This window comes from Fundulus heteroclitus, chromosome 17, assembly GCF_011125445.2.
Source record: "Fundulus heteroclitus isolate FHET01 chromosome 17, MU-UCD_Fhet_4.1, whole genome shotgun sequence".
NCBI lineage: Eukaryota > Metazoa > Chordata > Actinopteri > Cyprinodontiformes > Fundulidae > Fundulus > Fundulus heteroclitus.
The window spans coordinates 20,386,542-20,411,042 of NC_046377.1; the positions used below are offsets into that span (position 1 = coordinate 20,386,542).

Below are 24,501 nucleotides of genomic sequence, written 5' to 3' on the forward strand. Positions count from 1 at the left end.
GGATCTGAGGGGAAGTAATGAGGCACTAGATCTAAGAATACAAAATGTGCCATATTCATACACTTTGTTTCATCTATATTTACTGAATGATCAATAAACAGTACAAAATCAGGAATTAATGACATCACCAACTTTCAGAGTAAAACATACCGTCATCTTGATGAGTCTTTAAAAACTGAATATTTCTGCCACAATAGGAGAAAACGACATGAAGGTTCCCACCACAAAATGGACAAACCATAACCTGGTAAGAGGCAAGAAGAATCAGTGAGTCTTTATACCCATACAGAATATTTGCACCCTCATTACACAATAGGTAAAAAATTGTTCCATACATGGCAGTTGTTGATTTATAATGTGCTGAACGCACAAATGGAAAACAAAATAGTCGCTTACTGTAAGGAACAACTCAACGACTCTATGGAAACAATTTAACCAAAGAATACAATACAGTTGGAGTTATAACTTTCAATTAGGGAGTTTCTGAGAGATAAATTCTCCGTTTTATGCAAGTTATCCCAAATTGCCTGACTCGTTTCCATGGTGACCACTGACTCGTAAACCTAAAATGCAATGTTTCTCTCTTCAGAAGGTTAAACGGTTGTCAGAAAACCCACTTTCTGGAATAGCGGTACACCTGTACCATATATAACTAAAGAAAAACGTTTTACTTACTCATCAAACGGGCAATGTTCGCTTGTGAGTCTGCAAGCAAAGCTCCTTCTTCAGATTTTTTTTTTTTTTTGTGGGTCAGCTTCTTCTTGTCATGTATATCGACAGACTGTTACGTGACTTCCGTTGTGGTTTTATATTTTTCGTTGCGGCTTTTGTTTTTGTGTTGACACCTCTGGGCCACCATACAGAGGAGATGGAGATAGTCCATTGAGTTTTATACAGCAGTATTTCATGAAATGAAACATTTCATTTCAAGTAAACATATTTTTAAAAAGAATGTGACAATGAAGGTAGGTGTTTTTTTTTCTGAGTTTGCTCCTATTAGGCAACTGATGTGTAGATTCAGTCATAAAGTCTTGTAATTATTTATATTATTGCATTGTCAGTTTAATGACAATACTTAATACTTTGAAAGGGGTTATATGTTGAACCAATTGGCACTGTATTGTGCAGCAAATGTTTTTCTAATATATGTGGTGAAATGATAAGGAATCATGTCTTAATAGTAGAAGTGGTGGCTCTGAAAAGAGCCTTTGGTGCACTAAGTGCTGGTCTTGCAGCTTTACTTCTTGGCCTTCTTAGCTGCGGGCTTCTTTGCTGCAGGTTTCTTGGCTGCAGGCTTCTTCGCAGCAGCCTTTGGCTTCTTGGCGGCAGCGGCCTTCTTAGGGCTCTTCTTCACCACCTTCTTGGGGGATTTCTTGGCCGGAGCCTTCTTGGGGGTCTTCTTGGCGGCTGTTTTCTTAGCGGCAGCCTTCTTGGGGGTGCTGGCCTTCTTGGCGGCGGCAGCGGGCTTCTTGGCCTTAGCGGGAGCCTTCTTCTTCACCACCTTCTTGGCTGGTTTGGCCGCTTTGGTGTCCTTTGCTAGCTTGAAGGAGCCCGACGCCCCGGTGCCTTTGGTCTGGCTCAGGGTTCCTGCCGTCGCCAGCTTGGTGACGGCCGTGTTGATGCGCTTGTTGGCCTTGGTCACATCCACGCCTTTGCCGGCCAGCACCTTCTTCAGCGCCGCCAGAGACATGCCCTTGCGCTCCTTGGACTCGGCCACGGCGGCCACGATCAGCTTGGAGAGGCTGGGTCCATCCTTCTTGGCCTTGGACGCCGCCTTCTTCTTCGGGGCTTTGGCCGGGGCTTTCGCCGGTGCCGCTGCTGGAGCTACTTCTGCCATGTTTCTCTCTTAATGTTCTTCTGAACGTGTGCGGCTCAGAGCAGGAGGCGGGACTTATAACACACATGAGAACCGTGAAGAAACAACTCAGCCCGCCGCTCTGCTGCCGCCTCAAATCTGTCCGCATCTGTGTTTTCTTCGCCGCCTTTAAGGCTTTAAATCTTCCTCAGATGTAATATTTTTATTATACATTTTACTTTAACTGAAAGAAATGTGTTCTCTCTCCACAACGAGGTCACATTTGGTTTCCAGCACTTTCCCTTTTAGTTCCAAGAGCGCTCAAAGGTGTCAGAAACTCTCTGATTCTGTCCACCGACTGCCGAGTTTTCCCCACATTTTGACCATTAAAACCTCTAAAACCAATGTGCAAAGTATATAACCACCATCCTGTCGTTAAAAAACAAGATTGCGGATATAACACAAATAAAATGTTTGTGTTTGTGTGACAATTTTAATTGTAAATGGGGAAAATGTTCACGGGAGTAAACACACGGAAGCTGTCCATGATTCCGCCTGTCGGGACTTTTCTCTCGCAAGAATCCGATGGAAAGGAAAAATATTTTCACATCAAATATTTGATTAAAATAATAGGACAATTTTAACACTTTCCAGTTTTGTAGTGTAGTTATGCACCGTGTGTTTTTTGTTGTTTTTAATATCAATCTAGTTTCTTCTTGATCTCGTTGAATACTATTTTCATGAAATCAAAAATGGCCTAAACATGTTTCACCATTTGATTTAAATGTTTTTTTTTATTTCAGTTGTATCAGAATTCGGGTACATTTGCATTTTATTAGTTTGTCTGACCCTAACCCTTTCAATAGAAATTAAACATAAACTGTTTCAGGAATCAACAGATATGGATTGGGACAAAAAAAATATTTAAGGAAAAATTGAAAGTATGTTATTTAGATGATCTGTTCTTTTAAATGGTTATGCAGGTTCATTAAAATCATCTCGGCAACCATTTGCACTAAAGATTATTGTGATTTTTGACACTTCCTTTAAATTTGAAGAACAGATCAGAGAATGAACAGGTCAGCGACACTAACATATATGAGAAGTTAGCAGAGAAGATGTTCAAAGTGGCAATAGAGTGCAAAATCTCTACCTCAACAAAAACAAACAATGCTGTTGCTGCAGAAAAAGCAAGTTAGTTGCAGAGAATTGCCTAAAAGTCAATGCATGAGTGATGAGTGTTATCTGATGGATAATTAAACTAACTTCACACTTCACTCATTCAATGGCCAGGAAAAATCTTTTCACATCAAATATTTGATTAAAATAAAGACAATTTTAACACATTCTGATTTTGTAATGTACTAAAGCAAACGTGCATTTCTCTTCTGTAACCAGAATGCATCGCTGTAACCACATTGTTTTTCAGTAAACAAGTTAAATGTAATGATCGTTGTACTTTGTGATAGAAGCCCTGCAGTGGCTAGTCCCTTTGTTGCGACTCCGAAAGATGGCGACAAAGTATTAGACACAGATTGTGGACTTTATGAATTAGAGAGGCTTAATAGATATATGGAGGGTAAATAACCCTAATGCTACAAACTACACATGGAAAAACAAATCCAGTTTCCAACACTCAAGAATTAACTTTTGCTAATATCTGATTCCTTACAGCATTCGACTTGCAAAGCTGAGGTTGTTCAAGTTCCCCTTACAGATGATAAAGCCATTTGTTTATGTGTTCAAATATCCTCTGATAAAATTAATAAAAGGAATCCTGCTTACTGAATAACAATAATAAACATTTCAGAATACCTAAAACTGGCACAATTTGAAAATAATTACGGACGTTACTGGGAGCTTTTAAAATTTGAACTGAGAAAGATCTTAAAGGAAGGCCGAGGCAAATATGATTAAAAATAAAAAGGAGGAAAATAGTTTGATGTCTGAATTAATGTCTTTATCCTCTATTCTACAAAAAAATATATCTGAAGGACAGAGAGCAAAGTTCCAAACAGTTCTACTTAAGGTTGATCAAATATATATCAAAAAAGCTAGAGGAGCCTTATTTGCTCACGGACCAAATGGCTAGAAAAGGGGGAGCAAATTCAAGTTACTTCTTTAAATTGGAAAAATGAAGAAAAGTATAAAATGGGATCACAAAACTTAACTCACATGGCTCTATTGTTTGCGATCCTAAAACAATTACAAATATATGTGAAAACTTTTACAGTTCATTATATAAATCCAGGCTTTCTCTTGAGAACCTTGAATACTTTACATCATTAATGGGAACAGAAATAATTGAAAATAACAAAAAATGTTGTGACCCTCCAATGATGTCCAATGAAATTAAGGAAGCCATTAAGTCTTAAATTAAATAAATCCCCAGGCTCAGATGGTCCAACATTAGAATTTTATTACATGTTCATAGAACTGTTTGAGTTTCAGCAATAAAAAACTTCCTCCATCACCATCTCAGTTTGATTACTTTAATCCCAAAACCGCAGTAAAATGCTCTAATTTTAGATAGTTGGCGGTCCACCTCTTTGCTTAACAATGATTATAAAATTATAGCTTTATGTCTGACGAAAATACTTAAAAAAAGTTCTGAATTGTATTATAGAGGAATCTCAGAATGGTTTCTTGACTGGAAGATATATTATTAATATAAGGTTGATATTTTAGACTATGCCAAATTAGTATTAGATAACAGTTTTATTCTCTTCTTAGATTTTCAAAAAGCAGTTGACTCAATTGAACATGAATTCATTTTCAAAGCCCTTAAGTTGTTTAAATTTGGAGAACAGCTTAAAAAAAATTGATCCGCACTCTTGATGCCCATGAGAAAAAACACCAAAAGATTTCAAATTGAACAGGGAATTCATCGGGGATGCCCTGTATCACCTTTTTTTATTTCTTCTTCCTGTGCACATTTTAGCTACCATCATTAAGAATAGTGATGTCAAGGGCCTTTCAGTTAGAGGGAAAACCATTTTATAGAGTCAGCTAGCTGATGATACATCTTTGTTTTTACAAGACCAGTCTCAAATTGACATTGCACTTAAACTTACAAATGCTTTCTCAGTAGCCTCTGGTCTAACACTGAACTTATCTAAGTGCAATCTTCTTCCAGTAAAACTAATTAATGAACACCCTTTGTCAGGAATTCCTGTGAAGTCTGTAGTGAAGTACATTGGGATTACAACAATTAAAGCTAAAACTGCAAGAATAAACAAAAAATGTTAACCTATTACGAATATTTTTTTAACAGATTTGATTTATGGTTGCAAAGAGATCTGACTATAACTGGTCGAGTTCTGCTGGTCAAAACTGAAGGTCTTTGCCCTCTTGTCTATGGACGTTCTGCGCTCGATGTCCCCAACACACTCTGCAAAAAGGTTGATCATTTGATTTTATTTGGGGGGAAAAAAAGTAATCTTATTTAACTACTTGCAAGGCCATGAATTTTTGTTAAGATGCAACAACAAAATTGAAAAACTTCCTATAAACTTATCGAACATCCATAACTACTTTTATGCTGGACATCGGTTTATAAACATAACTTTTCCCCCACAATTTTCTTATTCGGAATAACCAGGATATCTGTTACAAACATAAAGCATTATTTATTAAGAACTGGGTGGCTCATAGTATTCTACTTGAAAAACAATTTAATAAGGAGGAACAAATGTTTAGATATGGGGAAATCCTTTTTGAATATAACCAGGTCGCGAAGTGTCTTCCACTCCTCTGCGGTATTCTGGAGCTTCTCCAGCGGCGACTTAAAGTAAGGCCCGAACAGGGCATCTGGATTGATGGGGCTTCCCAGCATCTCCTTTTTCAGATCCTCTGGGATGGAGGAGAAAAGGTGCTGTCAGATGTTCCTCTGGATCATGTCTACCAGGCAGAAATGCGGGCAGACCTGGCTCTTCACCTCGGTCGGCAGATCCAGGGATGTTATTGGTGGCCGCAGCAAGTTGGACGGCACACTGGTGGGACCGATCAGAAAACCCCACAGTCAGCTGATCATGTTTCTTGGGGGGGGAACAGGCCGCTGTCCACCGAGGCTGTTGGTCTTTGTCCCAAACACAGAGGATGGACAGGTGGAAAGCCCCGTTCGGTGAATCCCTCCACCCGCGTTAAAGGTGGAGACCGGCCAGACCTTTACGGTCCGTGGCCTTCTGGATGATCTCCGGCAGCTCTAGGGGCGCTCCAACAGCCGGGAGCGGGGTCGTTGTTGACAGCGGGAGACCAGGAGCTGCTCCTCCTCTACGTCCATGCTCTCCAGCTGGAGAGCAGAAGCTGGGCTGCTGCCACAGGAAAAAAAAATCTCCTCAGGGGCCACCTTGAAGCTTGCTACCCTCTGTTGCTTGTCCTCGAGCGAGAGGAGCTTGCAGAAAAAGCATGACGACTGGGGCGTGAGGGCGAGTCGTCATGCGGTCTGCAGCATGCCTCGGTCTGCATGCCGCAGACCTGAGGCAACGCTCGCAGACGGCGTGCAGGTCAAACCCCAGGATGTAGCCCTTCTGGCAGGACGGGCACAAACGAATGCTGCTGCCGCTGGACATTCTTCTGATCTTGATCAGTGCTCTTCTGTTGCTGAAGAAAAAAATGGGAGCCGATTTTCCAGTTTCGTTATTTATACTGACTAAATGCAATTTTTTGCACATTTCCAGATTGTCTTTCTCAACCTCCTGGAAACTAACCTCAGAAGGATGTCAAGAAACCTCATCATGTTTCCCTATCCAATGTACGACATCAACAGCATCAGGAAGCTTGTCCTCCTCCTCTGGTGTCACCTCCTGGCAAACACTGATGACCTCGGCGCAGACATCCTCCCCCTTGAAGTCAGCAGATCCATGGCAGATACGGCACTGCTCAGTAGTTGAGGGTTCTAGGTCTCTTGCAGCCTGCTGAGTAGCCGTGTAGCAGAGTCTACAATCATCAATTAGCAAACAGACATAAACTATAATATCATCCAGTCTGAAATCCTTTCCCTGTAAGTTGGTTCATCTGTTGCTGGATGGACAGACCATCCACCTTTCTTAAAGCGCAGCTTAGTGCAATGCATACCTATGCACACGCTCCTTGGTTCTGGTCATGTCTCGGTTGCCATTGCTGTTGTAATGAAGAACAGCAATCTGAATGAATAAAAATAATTGGTGAGAGACACTGTTAAATATAATTGGCCCAGAATAACTGATTTACTTGAGTAACCAAGTGTTGTTATATTAGCATTTGTCCATGACAACGGCAGCACTACTTCTTCTCTTTCATTGTATGGACTATCAAGTGATATGGACTAAACAACAACGCAGAAGCTGATTGGTTGGCTGAGTTTTTTTAGTTGTGTGAAGAGAGGTGTGGAGCCGCATTTGACTGGTTTTCCAAACACGGTTGTAGCCAATCAGAGTGAAGTCAACTCGGTAGAGCCACATATCATTACTACAACACTTTAACTGAGGAGGGACATTTGGCCTGACAAAACAACAAGTTGACGTTATTTTTGTTATTAAATTCTTTGGAGAATTTACATATGTAGCAATATCAACTACAATGAATAGTTTATACAGTGATGTCATCGCACCTTTAATAAAGCATAATTCTGTCTTGGGAGCAATTCATTGTGAGGTAGCATTACGCAGGCGTAAGAAAATTAAGTCCCATTTAAAAAAAAAAATAAGACTTCAATGATAACTCAGTGAATTTAAGACTTTTTAAAGGCCTTGAATTTTCAAATCTAAGACTTTAAGACCCCACAGACACCCTGGAATATGTCTGATGTTGTGGTGACAGTTGTCAAACGCTGCCTGACTAACTACACCAGTTGATCCTGTAACCCAAAGCTACACCAAAATAAACTACACACATTATTTCCCTAAGGAAAAATCTGACAGGCCTTCAAGCTTGCACTAAGCACTGCTAGGAACCTCAGAGCTCTAAAACTAGACTAAAAATCAAATACATCAACACATGTAACCAAAGAAATTAACTCTAAAATACTCTGTAACCACTACTATATATGTATGAATGGAATACATAATAGTGAGCATACCTGTAGAAGCTGTACATCGGAAACCTTGTTTATTCTGTCTTCTGAGGGAGTATGAACCATACTCTGCTAAATGAGGGCCATCAGATCTGCAGTCACCAGACAACAGGATACCTTCTGAAAAAAAGAAAAGACTTTAGATCAGAAATCCCCAAGAATATACTTAATTGTTTCTATTAATAGTAAGAAATAAGCAAAGTCTTTCTATGTTTGTTAATGTATGAAAGAAGTCTAGTCAAGGATTTACTTAGCCTGTAACGTTTTTTATGTTCAGGTACACAACTTTGAATCGTGTTGTTACTGAACAGAGCAATATAAATTAAGTTGCCTTGCCTTCCCATTCCTTCAGCTGTTGTATGAGAGCTGACTGCTGTTCCTGCCAAGCCAAAAATTATGCAGGGAAGTGTGGTCCAGCCTTTGATGCTTGCAAGTTGAAATAGTCTGTACACTTGGCATCTGTAAAGTCTGGGATACTATACACCCTGGGAAGTACACAGCCCTAGGTGGCAGGTGGGCATGTTTTTGTGGAGCATGGGGCTGATTTTGCCAGGATGTTTATGACCACAAACATCTCATCTCTGAAAGAAAACAAACAACAAGGATTTCTCATGTAAATGTAAAAGTCTAATGAGTATACAGATATATACAGTGATATAAACAGTATATACTGTTGAACAAACAAATTACAAAAACTGACTTTGTGAATTTCTATGAAGGTTCTCCACAGCTGCAGGTCCAGAACAGCCCAGTCAGCTGTTTGAGGCAAACAATGTATTTTTTATACACCTTCTACAGATGCATCATCTGAAAATGCATCGTTGATGGACATGAGGTCCAACTCCTCAAAAGGACTGACGCTCACCTCCTTGGTCCTCTTGTGGCTCAGGTGTTGATACTGGTGCTGACTTTCATACAGCATTCCCATGTCTCTGGTGTTAGTCTGACCTGGGTTCCTGTGAACAGAAAACGTGATTTTTAAAAGCATATGCCATGTTTTTTAGACCTTTAAGGCACACCCGATTATAAGGTGTACCACAAATTTATGTGTCCATGGGTGTCTTTGTCCACATGTAAGACACACCAGATTATAAGGCGTATCACCAATTGTCAGGTTCAAACACCTAAAACATTCATTAACAACACAAGGAAGAGAGACAAGATCACAAAGATCTACAGCAATGGCAGTCATTTAATTGATAGAGGAAGTTACCAGCGCCTTAGATAATAAGAAATCTGCAGTTGGTATATTTATTGACTTCAAAAAAGCTTTTGACACAGTAAATCATGAAATACTAATTAAGAAATTGGAGCGCGATGGCACCCGGGGAGTAGTCCTGCACTGGATCAAAAGTTATCTATTACATATTTAAGCGCACTATGGTTTGGATTTACCCAAGGATTCTACAAGTCTTGTCAACTCCCAAAACCTTTGAAGTGAAAGAAATGGGACACGGTATTTACTATCATTTTGGACTGGCTAAGGCACTAACTTCACAGCTGGTAAATGACTCTTATCTTTCAGTTGATACGTTGACTCTCCGGGTGAATACTGATGGCTTACCACCCTTCAAAAGTTCCAAAATGGAGTTGTGGCCTATTTTGGCCATGATTAAGGGATTTCCAAAGTCTGATGTGTTTATCATTGGCTTGTATGCAGGTGTGGCCAAGCTTGACTCTGTCACAACATACTTAAAAGAGTTTATTGAAGACATGAAGTCAGTAACTCGAGACGGTTTGAATTACAGAGGGAAACATTTTAATGTTGCACTGCCAGATGCCTTTATCTGTGATGCACCTGCTCGTGCATTTTTTAAATGTATCAAAGGTCATTCTGGCTACAGCTCCTGTGAACGCTGTGCAGAGCATGGATTTACATGGATAAGACGGTTGCGTTTCCTGAGTGTAAAGCACCACTACGAACAGATGAAACTTTTGAACTTTTGACAGATGAAGACCACCATCATGGAGTTTCACCCTTGCAGCAGCTCGGTGTAGGAATGGTGTCAAGCTTTGTGCTTGACTATATGCATCTAGTTTGTTTAGGACATGTTCAAAAAGTTATAAGTTTGTGGATCAAAGGACCTTTTAAGGTGTCGTCTGTCTGCAGTTACCATTTCTATTATTTCTAATCACTTGTAATCAGTCAGAGATCACCTTCCAAGAAATTTTTCTAGAAAACTACGTTCACTGATGGAATACAGTCAATGGAAGGCAACAGAATTCAGACAATTTCTGTCACTGTCTCATACATTTAGCTGATGATGCCAGAAAATATGGTGCGTTGGAAAATATGTTATGTTTTCCCTTTGAAAATGATCTTGGGACATTGAAGCGACTTGTGCAAAGACCCAAAACCCTCTCCAACAAATCATCCGGCATTAGCTGAAAAGCTATTATCCCATCATGTTGGTTCACAGATGAAAACAAGGTCCAGTGCTTCTGGCCAGCAGGCCTTGGTATAAATGTCACAAATGCAGTAAAGCAACAACTACAGCCAGATGCTTCATGGAAGATATGCTATGTGCGTGTCCTTGGAAATGCAGGTGACATTTACTTGTATGAACATTTTGACAACGTGACCTATAGATTTACAAATGTGTTAATACTTTTTTTTTTTTAAATGTCTTTTCTAAAGACTACTATAGAGAAGCACGACGGAAGCTTGCAAGGGCAGAAGCAACATCGGATCTTCAAACAGATAATGATATCCCAGAAAAGCGCCGTAGAAGGTAGTGTGGAACAGAGACCTATGTAATATACAACTCTAAATCTTCTGTCTTCCTAGTTGTCATTTGAGCTGCTCTGAATTCCTTTACCCATTTGGTTCTCCTTGCTTTACTTTTTCCTCCTTATCCTTCAGGGCTTAAAGGAACAACATATGTGTAAGAATGGAAAACTACTCAGGAAGAAATGCTAATACTTGTGAGCTTTACTGTAGACTTTGCCACATTCCTACTTTAAATTAATTAAAAATTATTACTGTTTTCTTAACTTTCTTAACTTAATTGGTCTTCATAAGGCTCAGCTGTAACTTTTTCTTATCCTTTGCATCTTGTTTAGATCTTGTTTCTGTATCTCTCTCACAATGAACTTGAAATAAAATCCTAAATTAGTTAAATTGCTCACTAGACCTAAGCCTTTTTTACCAACTTTTACCACTTGTTCAATTCTGCTTTATCATTTAAGATCCTCCAAAAAATGGGGCACATTTTCATCAAGTGAAGACAGTGTGGACTGCTCGTAGAATGAGCGTCAACCTGGGATTGAAGAAAAACAAATAAAAAGTTTAATATTTTAGCTTACAATATTTAGGCTAAAATATTTAGACTAAAATATTAGAGTTACTAAGTGAGGTGTAAAAAATGTTTTGGTCTCTTTTCTTTCCAGCTTCTGGGAGGTGATGCAAAAGTTTATTCTGATCATAATCATCATCATTATTTAAAGAGCACTTCAACACAAGGTAAAACAAAGTGCCAAACATCAGAAATTCATCATATAAGTGATAAGATCTAATAAAATGCTTGGTTGTTAAAATAGCAATAGGTTTAAATTGTGTATAATTAGCCTAAAAAAGTAAATTGGAATATGGAACGTGAGTTCAGTTTGACATTGGCGTCTGTTTAGTTCAGTTTGTCTGCTGTTGAAAACAATTGTCTTCAATTTTGCTCTAATGACAGCTCAATTTTAAAACTAAGCCCTCTGTCCGTGATGTTTCAGTAAAAGTAGCCTGCAAAATGGAAATATTTGGATGGATATTTTATGAATGTACTTTGTTAAAAGAAATACAATAAAAAAAACAAGTGTTGGGCTATCGGTTATTTTTGAAACACAGCATTCCAGGAACACAAAAGAAAGATGCGTTAGGTTTGTGTCGTTATGTTTACCTATTTTAAGGGGAGGCTCACATTCAATGAATTTGAAAACCCCTGGTGTAGGTTAATACTAGTCATTGCATCCTCCCAACCAATCACAAACCCAGGAAAGCTCCATCAACCTTACGACAGTTCAGAGAGCACTTTTTCTTTCTTAACACTTACAGTTTTTGTAAAAAGTTGGTTGAATAAAGGATTGTGTTTGAAGCCATTTATTTGAATATAACTTAGGTCGTTAAGCAACAGCATAAAATGGCCAGGGCTGCACTTAAAATGTATATTTTGAAATGTTTTTTGATCATTATCAATATCGATCAATATGATTTCTATTTTATCAATAGGCTGTTTTTCTATATTGTCCAGCCCTAAAACAATAAGTCTATTAATAAAAACAAAATGTGTCCTGTATCATGATTTTCAAATGTCTTGTAATTGTCATACTTAAGGTTGCCATGGTTGCAGAAATAGGGCCCGGGATCCGCGTTGCATTGTGGGACGTGGCGGCCATATTGACAGCAACGCAACGTTAAAATACCTCTGACATAACGTTGTTGAACGAAGAGACGTAGAAGTAGAGTTGAGAAAGAATAGATCTAAAAAATATGTTAAAATCCCGAAAAGGATCTGAAATTTACCGGGACACATTAAATAGAGAAATCAGGGACCGGTATGTTGACAAAATCAGCATTATTATGGAGCGCCGACGACCACTTGTTGCCACTGTTTTGCATATCAGTCGTCTTCGGCTACCTTGTTTGCGATGTGAGCGCCTAGACTTCAGAACAGTTACAAAGCTACAAATCCTTGGAGTCTCATGTGCAGTTTATGAATGGATGGGTTCAGGAGCTGCAGATCATAAAGCCAGCAAACAGTGGGAACACAGTAATTCACACAAAGGTAAGCTGCGCTCAGACGGGCTCTGGCACCTGCTAACCGTTAGTGCTAACAACCACTCACGCATGTAATGTACTTTTAACTAGCTGCTATGTGTTTCAAAGGTTTAGTTAGTAACGTTAACTGCCAAACCCTCCCTAAACCCTCCGGGTTTCTCACGTATTTGAGCCTTTTCCCGCTGCCGTTTTAGTATTTATGTGCATGTATGTGGTGTCGCGGCTGAAGGAAAGAAACTGTAGGCTATTAAATAAAACTGTGCATCTTTAACTTACCAGAATGAAAATGCAGGGAACACACTCTCATTGACATCGGGATACTGTGGAAAGTTATGATCGGTAGTCTTAAAGCCGCGATCCAAGCGAGCCGACAACTCCGTTGCGCTTGCTGTCTCTCCCGTGGTTGCGCCTCCAGGCAGGAAAGCGGTGGAAAGTTAACCCATTTTCTATGTTTTTCCCATGGCGATCATGTGTTGCGCTGTTACAGCCCACAACACAGCAACGGTTTACCATGGTTGAAATGAAGTTACGGTAAAATTAATCAAATTAAAACACGGGTGAGAGAGGGAGTACAGTATGCGGTAGTCATAGGCAGTAGTCTGAGTAGCGGGGGCGGAGCCGCGGAGGCTTTCAATATGGCGGCCACACAAAGTAATACGTCATGACGACCAAGCCCTATTGGAGGAGTGTCCTTAGATGATGCAAAAACCCTAAACCTTACACATTTTACAGATTTCTGAGTGCATTACCACATGAAATCTTTAACTGAGCAAAGAAGGTGCAACGACTATAAGGCGCATAATCAATCTTTAAAAAAAATTTAAGGATTTTAAGTACGCCATGTAGTCAGAAAAATACAGTACCTTCTCCTTTTCAACTAGTGTGAACCTTTAGGTAACCCGGCTTCGCCTCGGCTCTGCGTTGTTTTCCTCTTTTGGATGAAGGACAGAGGACGGCCAGCTGGACAGGCTGGGTTAAATTCCCTGCATAAACAATATAAAATCATCAGTCAGTACAGCTTGCTGGTTCCCACAATCACAGCATGATACAAAACCCTGGAGCAGAGAGAAAAGCCCTTCGTGTTTCTGCTGAGATGCAAACTACAAACACCTGAAAGGTGCTTCACATGCCTGACCACCTGTATTAAGCAGAATGTCATTTGTTTATTTTCTATATTTACGATTGAAAGATTCAGAAGATAAATAGCAGAGATAGTGCAAAAAATATTTACACCCTAACGTCAATGCTCTCTTGTTTGCTTTAATAAATATTCACATTCAGTAATCGACTACATATCACAGTAGCACCAACACGTGGCTCCGTGCTAGCTTACCATGCTACTTTAAACATGCAACTCACCGGAGATTCACTAAATGAGTCTTTCAGCGTCAAGAAGCTGTTTCTCCAATCTTGGAAATGTAGAAAACGAAAAATAACAATGAATAAATAAATAAAATAAGGATTCACAGATAAACCCCACCGAAGCATCCACACAAACAGCTAAAACCTTTTAGTTGAAATGGAGAAAATGTTCCTCTCCGCCTTCATTGGCTCTACAAACAAAACTATGGTGGTGCGGGGAGAAAGTGCAATTACTTACTGCCCTCTAGTGTCCATAAAATGGAATTGGCACAAATTCAAGACTCAATCGTAAGGAAATCCAGTCATGTGACTTCTGAAATGAAGAGAAAACGCTTCTTTAAAACTTCTTGTTAAAATAAAGAAGATTCAATTCCTGGTGTGCTGAAACATCATTAGCTGCAAGTTCTCAAAATACATTATCATCATCTTCTTCATAATATTCATCTGTAGATTTCAGTTTTGTGTACTACTAGAAGAAAATTTCTCTTAATTTTCAAATTACAGTTACTTTTGTTGTATTCATAGAAAACAAATACTTTCCTGACTGATGCCAGATTGATGCTTATTTGGACCAATCCAACCATGTAGAAACACGTATATAAGAAAACTAGCAGAAAAATGTTTCACCTTCCATTTTTTTGTATATTTGTACTTAAAATGCCTTTACTGAGACAAATGAAATTATATAATACAGTCGAGGAAGCATTTTGTTTTTACCTTCAGCATGGAAAGAAGCAATTCTAGTTTCAATCCTAAAACCAGGTAAAGAGCGTTTACCAGCAAGTTCTAGACCTATAGCTTTAATTTCACATGTATGTAAAATAACGGAAAGAATGATAAATTAACGATTGACTTATTTTGTAGAGATGGTTAGGAAAGATATAAATACTATGGCTACTATTTTATGTTTTGAACATAAAAAGGAGAGTCTGGAGGCTGTTCTTATATAAAGAAAGCCTATGACAGGATGTGGAAGGAAGTTTTTTTGATAAAGTAAGAAAAAAGATGGGAATTAGTGGTTCAATGTTTTGGTGTATAAAAGATTTTTTACATGACCAATCAATACAAGTAAGCATAGGACATAATTTATCAGAGAATGTTTTGTTTGAAAATGGTGCCCCTCAACAAAGTACAGTGAGTCCAATGTTTTTTTTTTTCTATTATGATTAATATGTTTGAAAATTTGGAGGCAAACAGTTCCTTGGATGGCTGAACGAACGTCTGCCAGACCGTTGTTTCCACCCCACCCCTGGGTGGAGTTTTCCCTCTGTGTACAGAGAATTCCCTCTGGAGAGAAGGTCTGCTCCACAGTTCAGCACTTACAGGACACAAGTGGCCCTCAGAGACTGAAAATGTCTGATGTTCCAAATGATTAGTTTGTGAGCCAACATGTGGACCCTCGGTGATCTCAGGCCCCCCTGCCTGTTGATATAAGCCACAACTGCTGTGCTGTCTGTTCTGATCAGCACATGCACTGCAAAAACGGATCTAAAAACAAGTAAAATGTTCTTAAAGTTAGTCTATTTGTCCTTGATTTGAGCCAGTAAATAAGATTATCTGCCAATGGAATGAGTATTTTTGCCCCTAAAATAAGATAATTAGACATCCTGCACTTGAAATAAGACGATGGAGATGAATGGTTCCTATTTTAAGTGCAAAAATCTTATTCTATTGGCAAATCATCTTATTTACCTGCTCAAATCAAGGACAAATACACTCATTTAAAGAAAATTTTACTTATTTTTAGTTCTGTTTTTGCAGTGTGGTGAAATCTCAGGATGGGGAGAAAATGTTTTAACATTAGGTAAACAGCCATGAGCTCCAAGTAATGTATGTGCTCTGACCGCATATGACCCCAGGTCCCATTTATCTATACCTCCCCAGCCTGACAGGGAGGCATCTGTTGTGACAACCTTTCCGCTCTCCATTACTCCCATCGGAACATCCTGCATCAGTGCATCGGTGTTTCGCCATGGACCGCAGTGACCTCAACTACTGAGAGGCCACCCATCGTTGGATTCATTATGTGTGGATATGTCCCGGCAGGATTACTACTAATGCTGAGGCCATCATTCCCAACGGCCTTCTGCAGAGTTTGAAAGATACCAGATTTCTTCTGTGAAACGTGGACAAGCAGTCAAGCATTGATTTCCTCCATTAGGCTCACTCTGGCCTGAATTGAGTCCGGAGAGAGGACTATGAAGGATATCCTCTGAGAAGGAAGCAACACTTTCTTTTCCAGATTTATTTTGAAGCCCAGATCCATCATGTGCATGTGTGGTCTGAGGCTTCCTGATCGCAGGACGAGGCAACCTGCCAGTCGTCTTTACATGTAGCCAATCGGAGAGGAGAGCCATAACACCGCCTGTCCAACCGTGTGTCCGCTGCGCACAACCACTTTGTGGCTGAATGTGGTGCACTGATAAAATGAGCTTTAAATGTAGTTTTTTCACCATATGCTATACACTGTAAAACATTTAAAAAGTGGTCTATTTGTGCACATCCTTTTGCCAGCATTTGCCTCCGTGACACCCATCCATCTAGAAAAGTGGTTGACATTGGTTTTCTTTTAAGTGTCAACCTTCCTTTAATACTAATTAGATATTTTAAGTTAAGGTGAATGTAAAATTTTTCAAGAAATTTGATATGGTCCAAACAGTGATGGGGGGAACCCCTCAAAAAGGTGTGCATATATAGGCCACTTGGCTTCCACATTACTGATTATTTAGGCTGCATCTCAAATGATCTTAATTGTACAGAACTATAATTAGCTGCTCTCAACTACATCCGTGTTGAAGGGGTAGATATAGGACTACGCTAAAAGCTAACCCATACAAAACTAAAAAACTTCCTATAAACTTATCCAACTCCTTAAATCTCAATAAACTTAGTTCTTTTGTCTTAAAAATGAAACATTAACCAACCTTTTCTAGTTACACAACACATGTAAAAGTTTTTGGTGTGACCGTGATATTTTCACTAACAGTGAGCCAGAAACACCTTTCACCGCTTGTCCACCTTTCCTTTGCCGTCTTCTGAGAAAAATGTTAGCATAATGGTAAGTAATTAACTCAAACTGCTTTTCCTGAAAGATCTAGTGCTTAATAAAACCAGTTTGACCTTATGGTTGATATTTAACTCTACATGCTCGATATTTTATGTGGCTGGTATAATTTAAAAACTTTAAAGGATTACATAAATTTGAATATATGGATAGACAAGAAAGGAGTCAAGCTCAAAGTTACATGTGGGTGGCCCTTAAAAGGGCCTTTGTTGTGTTGACGGTAAACTGGTTGTTTACTTGGAGCTGGTGTACTTGGTGACGGCCTTGGTGCCCTCAGACACGGCGTGCTTGGCCAGCTCACCGGGCAGCAGGAGGCGCACGGCGGTCTGGATCTCCCTGGAGGTGATGGTGGAGCGCTTGTTGTAGTGAGCCAGGCGGGAAGCCTCGGACGCGATGCGCTCGAAGATGTCGTTGACGAACGAGTTCATGATGCTCATGGCCTTGGACGAGATGCCCGTGTCGGGGTGCACCTGCTTCAGCACCTTGTACACGTAGATGGCGTAGCTCTCCTTCCTGGTCTTTCTCTTCTTCTTGCCTCCTTTGCCGGCCGTCTTGGTCACGGCTTTCTTCGAGCCCTTCTTGGGCGCAGACTTAGCGGGTTCAGGCATCCTGATCACTTGTTCCTGCAAACAGCGACGAATGATCCAGCAGGGGGAGGGAGACTGAGCTTATAGAGGCTGCATGGAAATCACACTGCGCTGTCCCCCACCTCTGATTGGCTCAGCTCGCGCGCACTCTCTCTCTCTCTCTCGCTCTCTCTCTCTCTCTTTCTCTCTCTTCCTGTGTGTGTGTGTGTGTGTGTGTGTGTGTGTGTGTGTGTGTGTGTGTGTGTGTGTGTGTGTGTGTGTGTGTGTGTGTGTGTGTGTGTGTGTGTGTGTGAGAGAGAGAGAGAGAGAGAGAGAGAGAGAGAGAGAGAGAGAGAGAGATTAAAAGGTTTAGGCCATAAACCCACTGGCCAGAGCCTATACGAAATAGAAGGTTTATAAGTAATAGTAATAGTAATATCATCTTTATTGTCATTGAAACATACATTACAACGAAATTTGTTCTCTGCTTTTAACCCATCCATGTGCGGAGCCCGGGGAGCAATTTGATTTGTTTCATTTGTACTATGTGCGCCCTGCCTTGGGGTTAAGGAAACACCGGTAAAATATGTGTAAATCAGAGTCCACTCCCTCCATTTTGGTGTCCTAGGCAGAATTGTGATGTAGTATTGTTCTAAAGCACATGTGGGGGAAACATAGCTCCATGTTAAATGCAACATAATCCCCCCAAATTCAGAGCGGACAGGACTAGTTGTTGCTGGAGTCTGAGGTAAAGGTGTCTGCATCTGGCTCGGATAAAGGACACCTCAGCTTTCTAGACACAAACTGGTGCACTGTACATAATTCATATCCATGGATTTAGCAAAGCTTTCTCTCATCTCACACACAGGGTTTTCGCCAGCGCATTTCAGTGTTATGGACCGTTACGCTAAAAGTTGTAGAAGCTGAAATTAGAACATTACGCTACTTTTTTAAATGAGCATAATGGTCAGTACGACATGGATTTCTGAGAGCAACATAAAAAAGTCAGTAAAGCTCTTGAACGCCAAATAATAATTGAAAACATAAGCCTGTAATAATATATATTTTCGTCGTATTAGCTGTAATTCTATGCAAATTCAGCTAAGTTTTTTTCCTTGCGTTTGATCCCTTATTAAATGGTAAAGGGCTTGTACTTGACAACTCTTTATCAAGTGCAACAACCCCAAAGCGCTTTACACTAAAGTCAGCCATTCACACCGTGATGGAGGTGAGCTATGTTTGTAGCCACAGCTGCCCTGGGGCAGATTAACAGACTGACATGCATTGGCGCCACTGGACCCTCTGACCACCGCCAGAAGGCCATGCAGGTGAAATGTCTTGGACACAACGACTGAGATGGAGAATTGAACCAGCAACCTACCAGTTACAGGCCTGTTGCTTTCTTTCCACACATTCCGAGGCCTCTACATTTCAACCAACGTTTCAGCTGTTCTATGCTGGATTTCTCGAGTGAAGCATGTAGAAATGAAGCTCCCGGACGGTCATCATCTTCCAAAATGACTGGCATTGCGGTTGTTCCGGTCATAATTTGTACTCTGCTTGTCCAAAAATCCAGGAAACTCAAGCTGTCTCTGGGCAAATGTGACGTCAATGGTGTACCGCGCACGTGACGTCACCGTCTCAAGAGCAACGCCCCTTTTGCCGCTTTGGTAGGGCATACAGGTAGAGAACGCCCGTAGCAACCAGCAGAAACAGCGATATGACCGACTTTACAGCCGTTAAACTTTCCCAAGACGATGTTCCAGGCGCACGGTTTACTGGTCGCACTGTCGAAGAACACACCAACGTTCAGCTCAAACGATGGCTTGAGTGGCGAGGGCTTAAAAAGACCGGAAAACGGGCCGAGTTGATCGAACGGTAAGCTTTGGGTTTTTTTCCTGCGCGGCGGTCATGGCGTCGTCGGACGTTTTTTTTCTGTTTGTAATCACCGTCCATGGATCGGTATATGTTTAATGTTTGTCTTATTTGAAATGTTTTTGAGTAAGCTATCCTGGTAGCAGGGTATCATGTTAGCGCCTGCTACCATGATAGCCTATATGCTATCATGGTAGCAGGCGCTTCATTATTAACATGTCGGCCACCAAAATACTCTTACATGTTCACTACTTGATGTCGCTGGAATAGCGTACCGCGCACGTGACGTCACCGTCTCAAGAGCAACGCCCCTTTTGCCGCTTAGGTAGGGCATACAGGTAGAGAACGCCCGTAGCAACCAGCTATAACACACGCAACAGAAACAGCGATATGACCGACTTTGCAGCCGTTAAACTTTCCCAAGACGTTGTCCCAGGCGCACGGATTACTGGTCGAACTGTCGAAGAACACACCAACGTTCAGCTCAAACGATGGCTTGAGTGTCGAGGGCTTAAAAAGACCGGAAAATGGGCCGAGTTGATCGAACGGTAAGCTTTGTTGTTTTTTTTCCTGCGCGGCGGTCATGGCGTCGTCGGCCGTTTTTTTTTGTTTGTAATCACTGTCCAGGGATCGGTATATGTTTAATGTTTGTCTTATTTGAAATGTTTTTGAGTAGGCTATCCTGGTAGCAGGGTATCATGTTAGCGCCTGCTACCATGATAGCCTATATGCTATCATGGTAGCAGGCGCTACTTTATTAACATGTCGGCCACCAAAATACTCTTACCTGTTCACTACTTGATGTCGCTGGAATTGGGTCAGGATGTTCTTCGGTTGGGCCCTTTCCTCCGACAAAATGCTTGCTACATATGTAGGTGAATTTGGTAACTTTTTCCGCGTTGAACTGTTGTGTAGGCTGACCGCACAGGTGTACCCAGCGCACACATTTCTCCTTGGCAGTCTTGAAGAAAACATCCTTCATATGCGGCCGATCAGCGTACCTCGAGTCGCTGTTGCACGTTCCGTAGCAACAATGTTTAAAAACCATGGTTTTAGATTTGGAAAAAGCAGTCGTTTACCGAGTAAAACCAAGGGTAACGCACGTCTCTTTTACAGCGAAACAGCGGCGGACTATGCAAGTTTGCCCTACTGCGTACCACGTGATGTGACGTCATCGTGACGTTACGTTTCTAAAAATAGCTCGCTCGCGGTACCCCATTGAGAAAAGCCCTATTTCTTTGCTTGAAACAAGAATTATTTGTATAATAAAAAATACATGTAGAGGTTTATACACCTGTTTCCTCTGTTTCATTTGTGTTGTAAAGGTTCAGTTATCTAGCTTACAGTTTTAATTAATACATTTAAATGATGTTTACTGAAATTATTTCGGTGGTTTACATCCATGTTATTTCCCCTTTGTTAAAAGCTATAAAATAAAATGAGGTTTAAAACAATTGAATATATTTTTTTTTGTAAAAAAAAAAATCTATGTAATCTTGATATGTGGAGTGTAATTGCAGACAGTGTCTGTTTACATTGGAGTTGCAGTTAATGGTGAATCGGATTTTAATTTTGCATGTTATTTTGTCAGTTTGTTGAAAGCCACTGAATCCTGAAACAGGTAATATTTTGAGTTGTCCAATATCCATATTGTCTAACAATTTGTTGAATTTAGCTGCATTATAAAGCATAACATAACGCTGTGTTTTAGTTTAAATCAGTGTATAAACATGATATAAATGGCATGCTCACTAAATTATTTCAGTGGTTTACATCTGTAAATCCCTCTGTAATAACCCACAAATAAAGAAATTAACATCATCTCTGAGCGTAAAACATAACTCTATAACTTTGATGTGGAGTTAGTTGTAAAGTCTTGTAATTCTACGTGTCATTGAACTGTCAGCTTATTGCTTACAGCTGAATACTTTGAATCAGGCATATAATCAAGATTCAATTAGCCTAAAATTTGCAGTTATACCTAGACTGTTTCAATGGTTTTTAAGAGAAATGTATCAGATTGTGGTAATCTATATAATAATCTGTATATATTGAAATGATGAGGAATCATGTCTTAATTGTAGAAGTGGTGGCTCTGAAAAGAGCCTTTGGTGCACTGAGTGCTGGTCTTGCAGCAGCTTTACTTCTTGGCCTTCTTAGCTGCGGGCTTCTTTGCTGCAGGTTTCTTGGCTGCAGGCTTCTTAGCAGCAGCCTTTGGCTTCTTGGCGGCAGCAGCCTTCTTAGGGCTCTTCTTCACCACCTTCTTGGGGGACTTCTTGGCCGCAGCCTTCTTGGGGGTCTTCTTGGCGGCTGTTTTCTTAGCGGCAGCCTTCTTGGGGGTGCTGGCCTTCTTGGCAGCGGCGGGCTTCTTGGCCTTAGCGGGAGCCTTCTTCTTCACCACCTTCTTGGCTGGTTTAGCCGCTTTGGTGTCCTTCGCCAGCTTGAAGGAGCCCGACGCCCCGGTGCCTTTGGTCTGGCTCAGGGTTCCTGCCGTCGCCAGCTTGGTGACGGCGGTGTTGATGCGCTTGTTGGCCTTGGTCACATCCACGCCTTTGCCGGCCAGCACCTTCTTCAGCGCCGCCAGAGACATGCCCTTGCGCTCCTTGGACTCGGCCACGGCGGCTACGATCAGCTTGGAGAGGCTGGGTCCATCCTTCTTGGCCTTGGAGGCCGCCTTCTTCTTCGGGGCTTTGGCCGGGGCTTTCGCCGGTGCCGCTGCTGGAGCTACTTCTGCCATGTTTCTCTCTAAATGTTCCTGTGAACGTGTGCGGCTCAGAGCAGGAGGCGGGACTTATAACACACATGAGAACCGTGAAGAAACAACTCAGCCCGCTGCTCTGCTGCCGCCACAAATCTGTCCGCATCTGTGTTTTCTTCGCCGCCTTTAAGGCTTTAAATCTTCCTCAGATGTAATATTTTTATTATACATTTTACTTTAACTGAAAGAAATGTGTTCTCTCTCCACAACGAGGTCACATTTGGTTTCCAGCACTTTCCCTTTTAGTTCCAAGAGCGCTCAAAGGTGTCAGAAACTCTCTGATTCTGTCCATCGACTGCCGAGTTTTCCCCACATTTTGACCATTAAAACCTCTAAAACCAATGTGCAAAGTATATAACCTCCATCCTGTCGTTATAAAACAAGATTGCGGATATAATGCATATAAAATGGTTGTGTTGGTGTGATGATCTTAATGGTAAATGGAGAATATTTCCACGGGAGTAAACACACGGAAGCTGTCCATGATTCAGCCTGTCAGGACTTTTCTCTCGCATGAATCCGATGGAAAGGACCTCTGCTAACATGAGTCTTCGATTAAAAAAGTGGGACAATTTTAACATATTCTGGTTTTGTAGTGTACTTAAGCAGTATATGTTAGCTATTTGGTTTTCTAAATATAAATCAGATGTATTATCTAATTACTTCCTTCTTGATCTCATTATTATTAAAAAAAAAAATCAAAACAGGGCCACAAATACTTTGCCATTTGATTTAAATGTAATTTATTTCAGTTGTAGGAAGTGGGACATGATTTGCATTTCGTTTCTCTGACTTTAACCCAAGTTGGTACGCATTATGTGCATGAAAAGCAGATTAGAAGACATATTTTTTTTCTTTTTTAAAAAACCTTTAATTTAACCTTTATTTTTACAGGTTATCTGATTGAGACCCAAGATCTCATTAAAAAGTGAGACCTGTTTTGGTAAAACAAAAATGACAAAAAAAAGTTACAAACACAGTAGCAATACAAATGATGAAAATATTTGATTCAGAATAATAAGCTATTTACAAGAAACAGAGCTGCCCTTCAGATAATACTTTCAGCTGCATCCACAATATGTATCCAGCAGGTTCTTCAGCATATTTTTATTCAAGCAAAAAGTTGTCAGCCAAGAAATTACTCAAGTAAGAGTAAAAAGGTAATCAGTAATAAAGTTACTCAAGTAGGCCTACTGAGTAACTCATTATAACAACTGATGATTTAATATTTCAGACAAAAGTATAAGGTTATGTGTAAATTCTGGTATTTTAAAGACAAAATATATACTAAAGACACTAAAGACAAAAGAAACATTTTTCTAAATAATTTATTTTCAACATTAAACTTGAAGCAGGTAATATATATAGTATGTTAGAACAGTGCAAAGTACTTCCAATTACAATATCTACTGTTTACTGTACATTCATTTGACCTCCAAATGGCTCAACAAGATCAGCAGATCCAAAATAGCATTAAAATAGCAAAGCTTGTGTAAAAATAAGAAGTCTCACTTTAACATAAACTATAGGTTTTTGTCTCTCTGGTGCATTTTTGGTTAAAACGAGTATGTTCTTTATTCATGGGGTTACAGCAGGTAGAGTAGCCAGAAATTTTACTCAAGTAACAGTAAAATTTCATTTTGCTCAAAAAGTTACTGAAGTAAATGTAACTGAGTTAAAGTGACTAGTAACTACCCAACTATGCTCATTTCATGTTTGGTCAGTGGTTCCTGTTTACTAACGCTGGTTATCCATGTCGTTTGTGTTCTTGGCTGTAACTTCTTGCTGCAAGTTTTACTTAATATAAATATATATTTTTTTATTATTCGCTTGGTCTGCATTAGTGTCCTTACTCCACAAACCATGTCAAATATAATTTATAAATATGTGTTAACCTTGAAAATAAAATGTGTGTGTTTATGTTGTACAGATCGTAGATTTTGCATATTCATTTGTCTTACTTGCATTTTTTGTACTTCTTTTTTGAAAGGCGTTTTGAGCCAAAAGGTGAAAATATTTTATCTAAAAAGACTTAGAGTCATACTGCCACCTTAAATAAATGACTACACACTAATTTTCATTTCTTAAAACAACTATGAAAGTTATTTTTACTTACAAAACTGAAATTTCCTTAAACAGTAACAACTGGTTTAATTTTACTCAATCTGCTTTGTTGAATTTGTTGTAGTTGCAATCTAAAATGTTTGAAAACGCCAAGTAATGTTTTGCATGTCTATTTAATGACTTTGTTTTATATGAAAGTG

General features: G+C 40.1%; 3 protein-coding genes across 3 annotated transcripts; all 3 read right to left on the reverse strand.

Annotated features, from left to right (window-relative positions):
- Positions 1-972: 972 nt before the first annotated feature.
- LOC105916198 (histone H1) lies at positions 973-1,865 on the reverse strand. The gene has a single exon (XM_036149049.1). It carries the CDS (start codon positions 1,835-1,837, stop codon positions 1,238-1,240), a length of 600 nt encoding a protein of 199 aa, XP_036004942.1. The 5' UTR covers positions 1,838-1,865; the 3' UTR covers positions 973-1,237.
- LOC118556188 (histone H1-like) lies at positions 973-22,252 on the reverse strand. The gene is made up of 2 exons (XM_036149050.1): positions 21,551-22,252; positions 973-1,171 (listed from the first exon to the last, which is right to left on the reverse strand). The coding sequence occupies exon 1, from the start codon at positions 22,214-22,216 to the stop codon at positions 21,620-21,622; it is 597 nt and encodes a 198-aa protein (XP_036004943.1). The 5' UTR covers positions 22,217-22,252; the 3' UTR covers positions 973-1,171; positions 21,551-21,619.
- Positions 17,237-17,659, reverse strand: LOC118566579 (histone H2B 1/2). The gene has a single exon (XM_036149041.1). The coding sequence runs from the start codon at positions 17,644-17,646 to the stop codon at positions 17,272-17,274; it is 375 nt and encodes a 124-aa protein (XP_036004934.1). The 5' UTR covers positions 17,647-17,659; the 3' UTR covers positions 17,237-17,271.
- Positions 22,253-24,501: the final 2,249 nt, after the last annotated feature.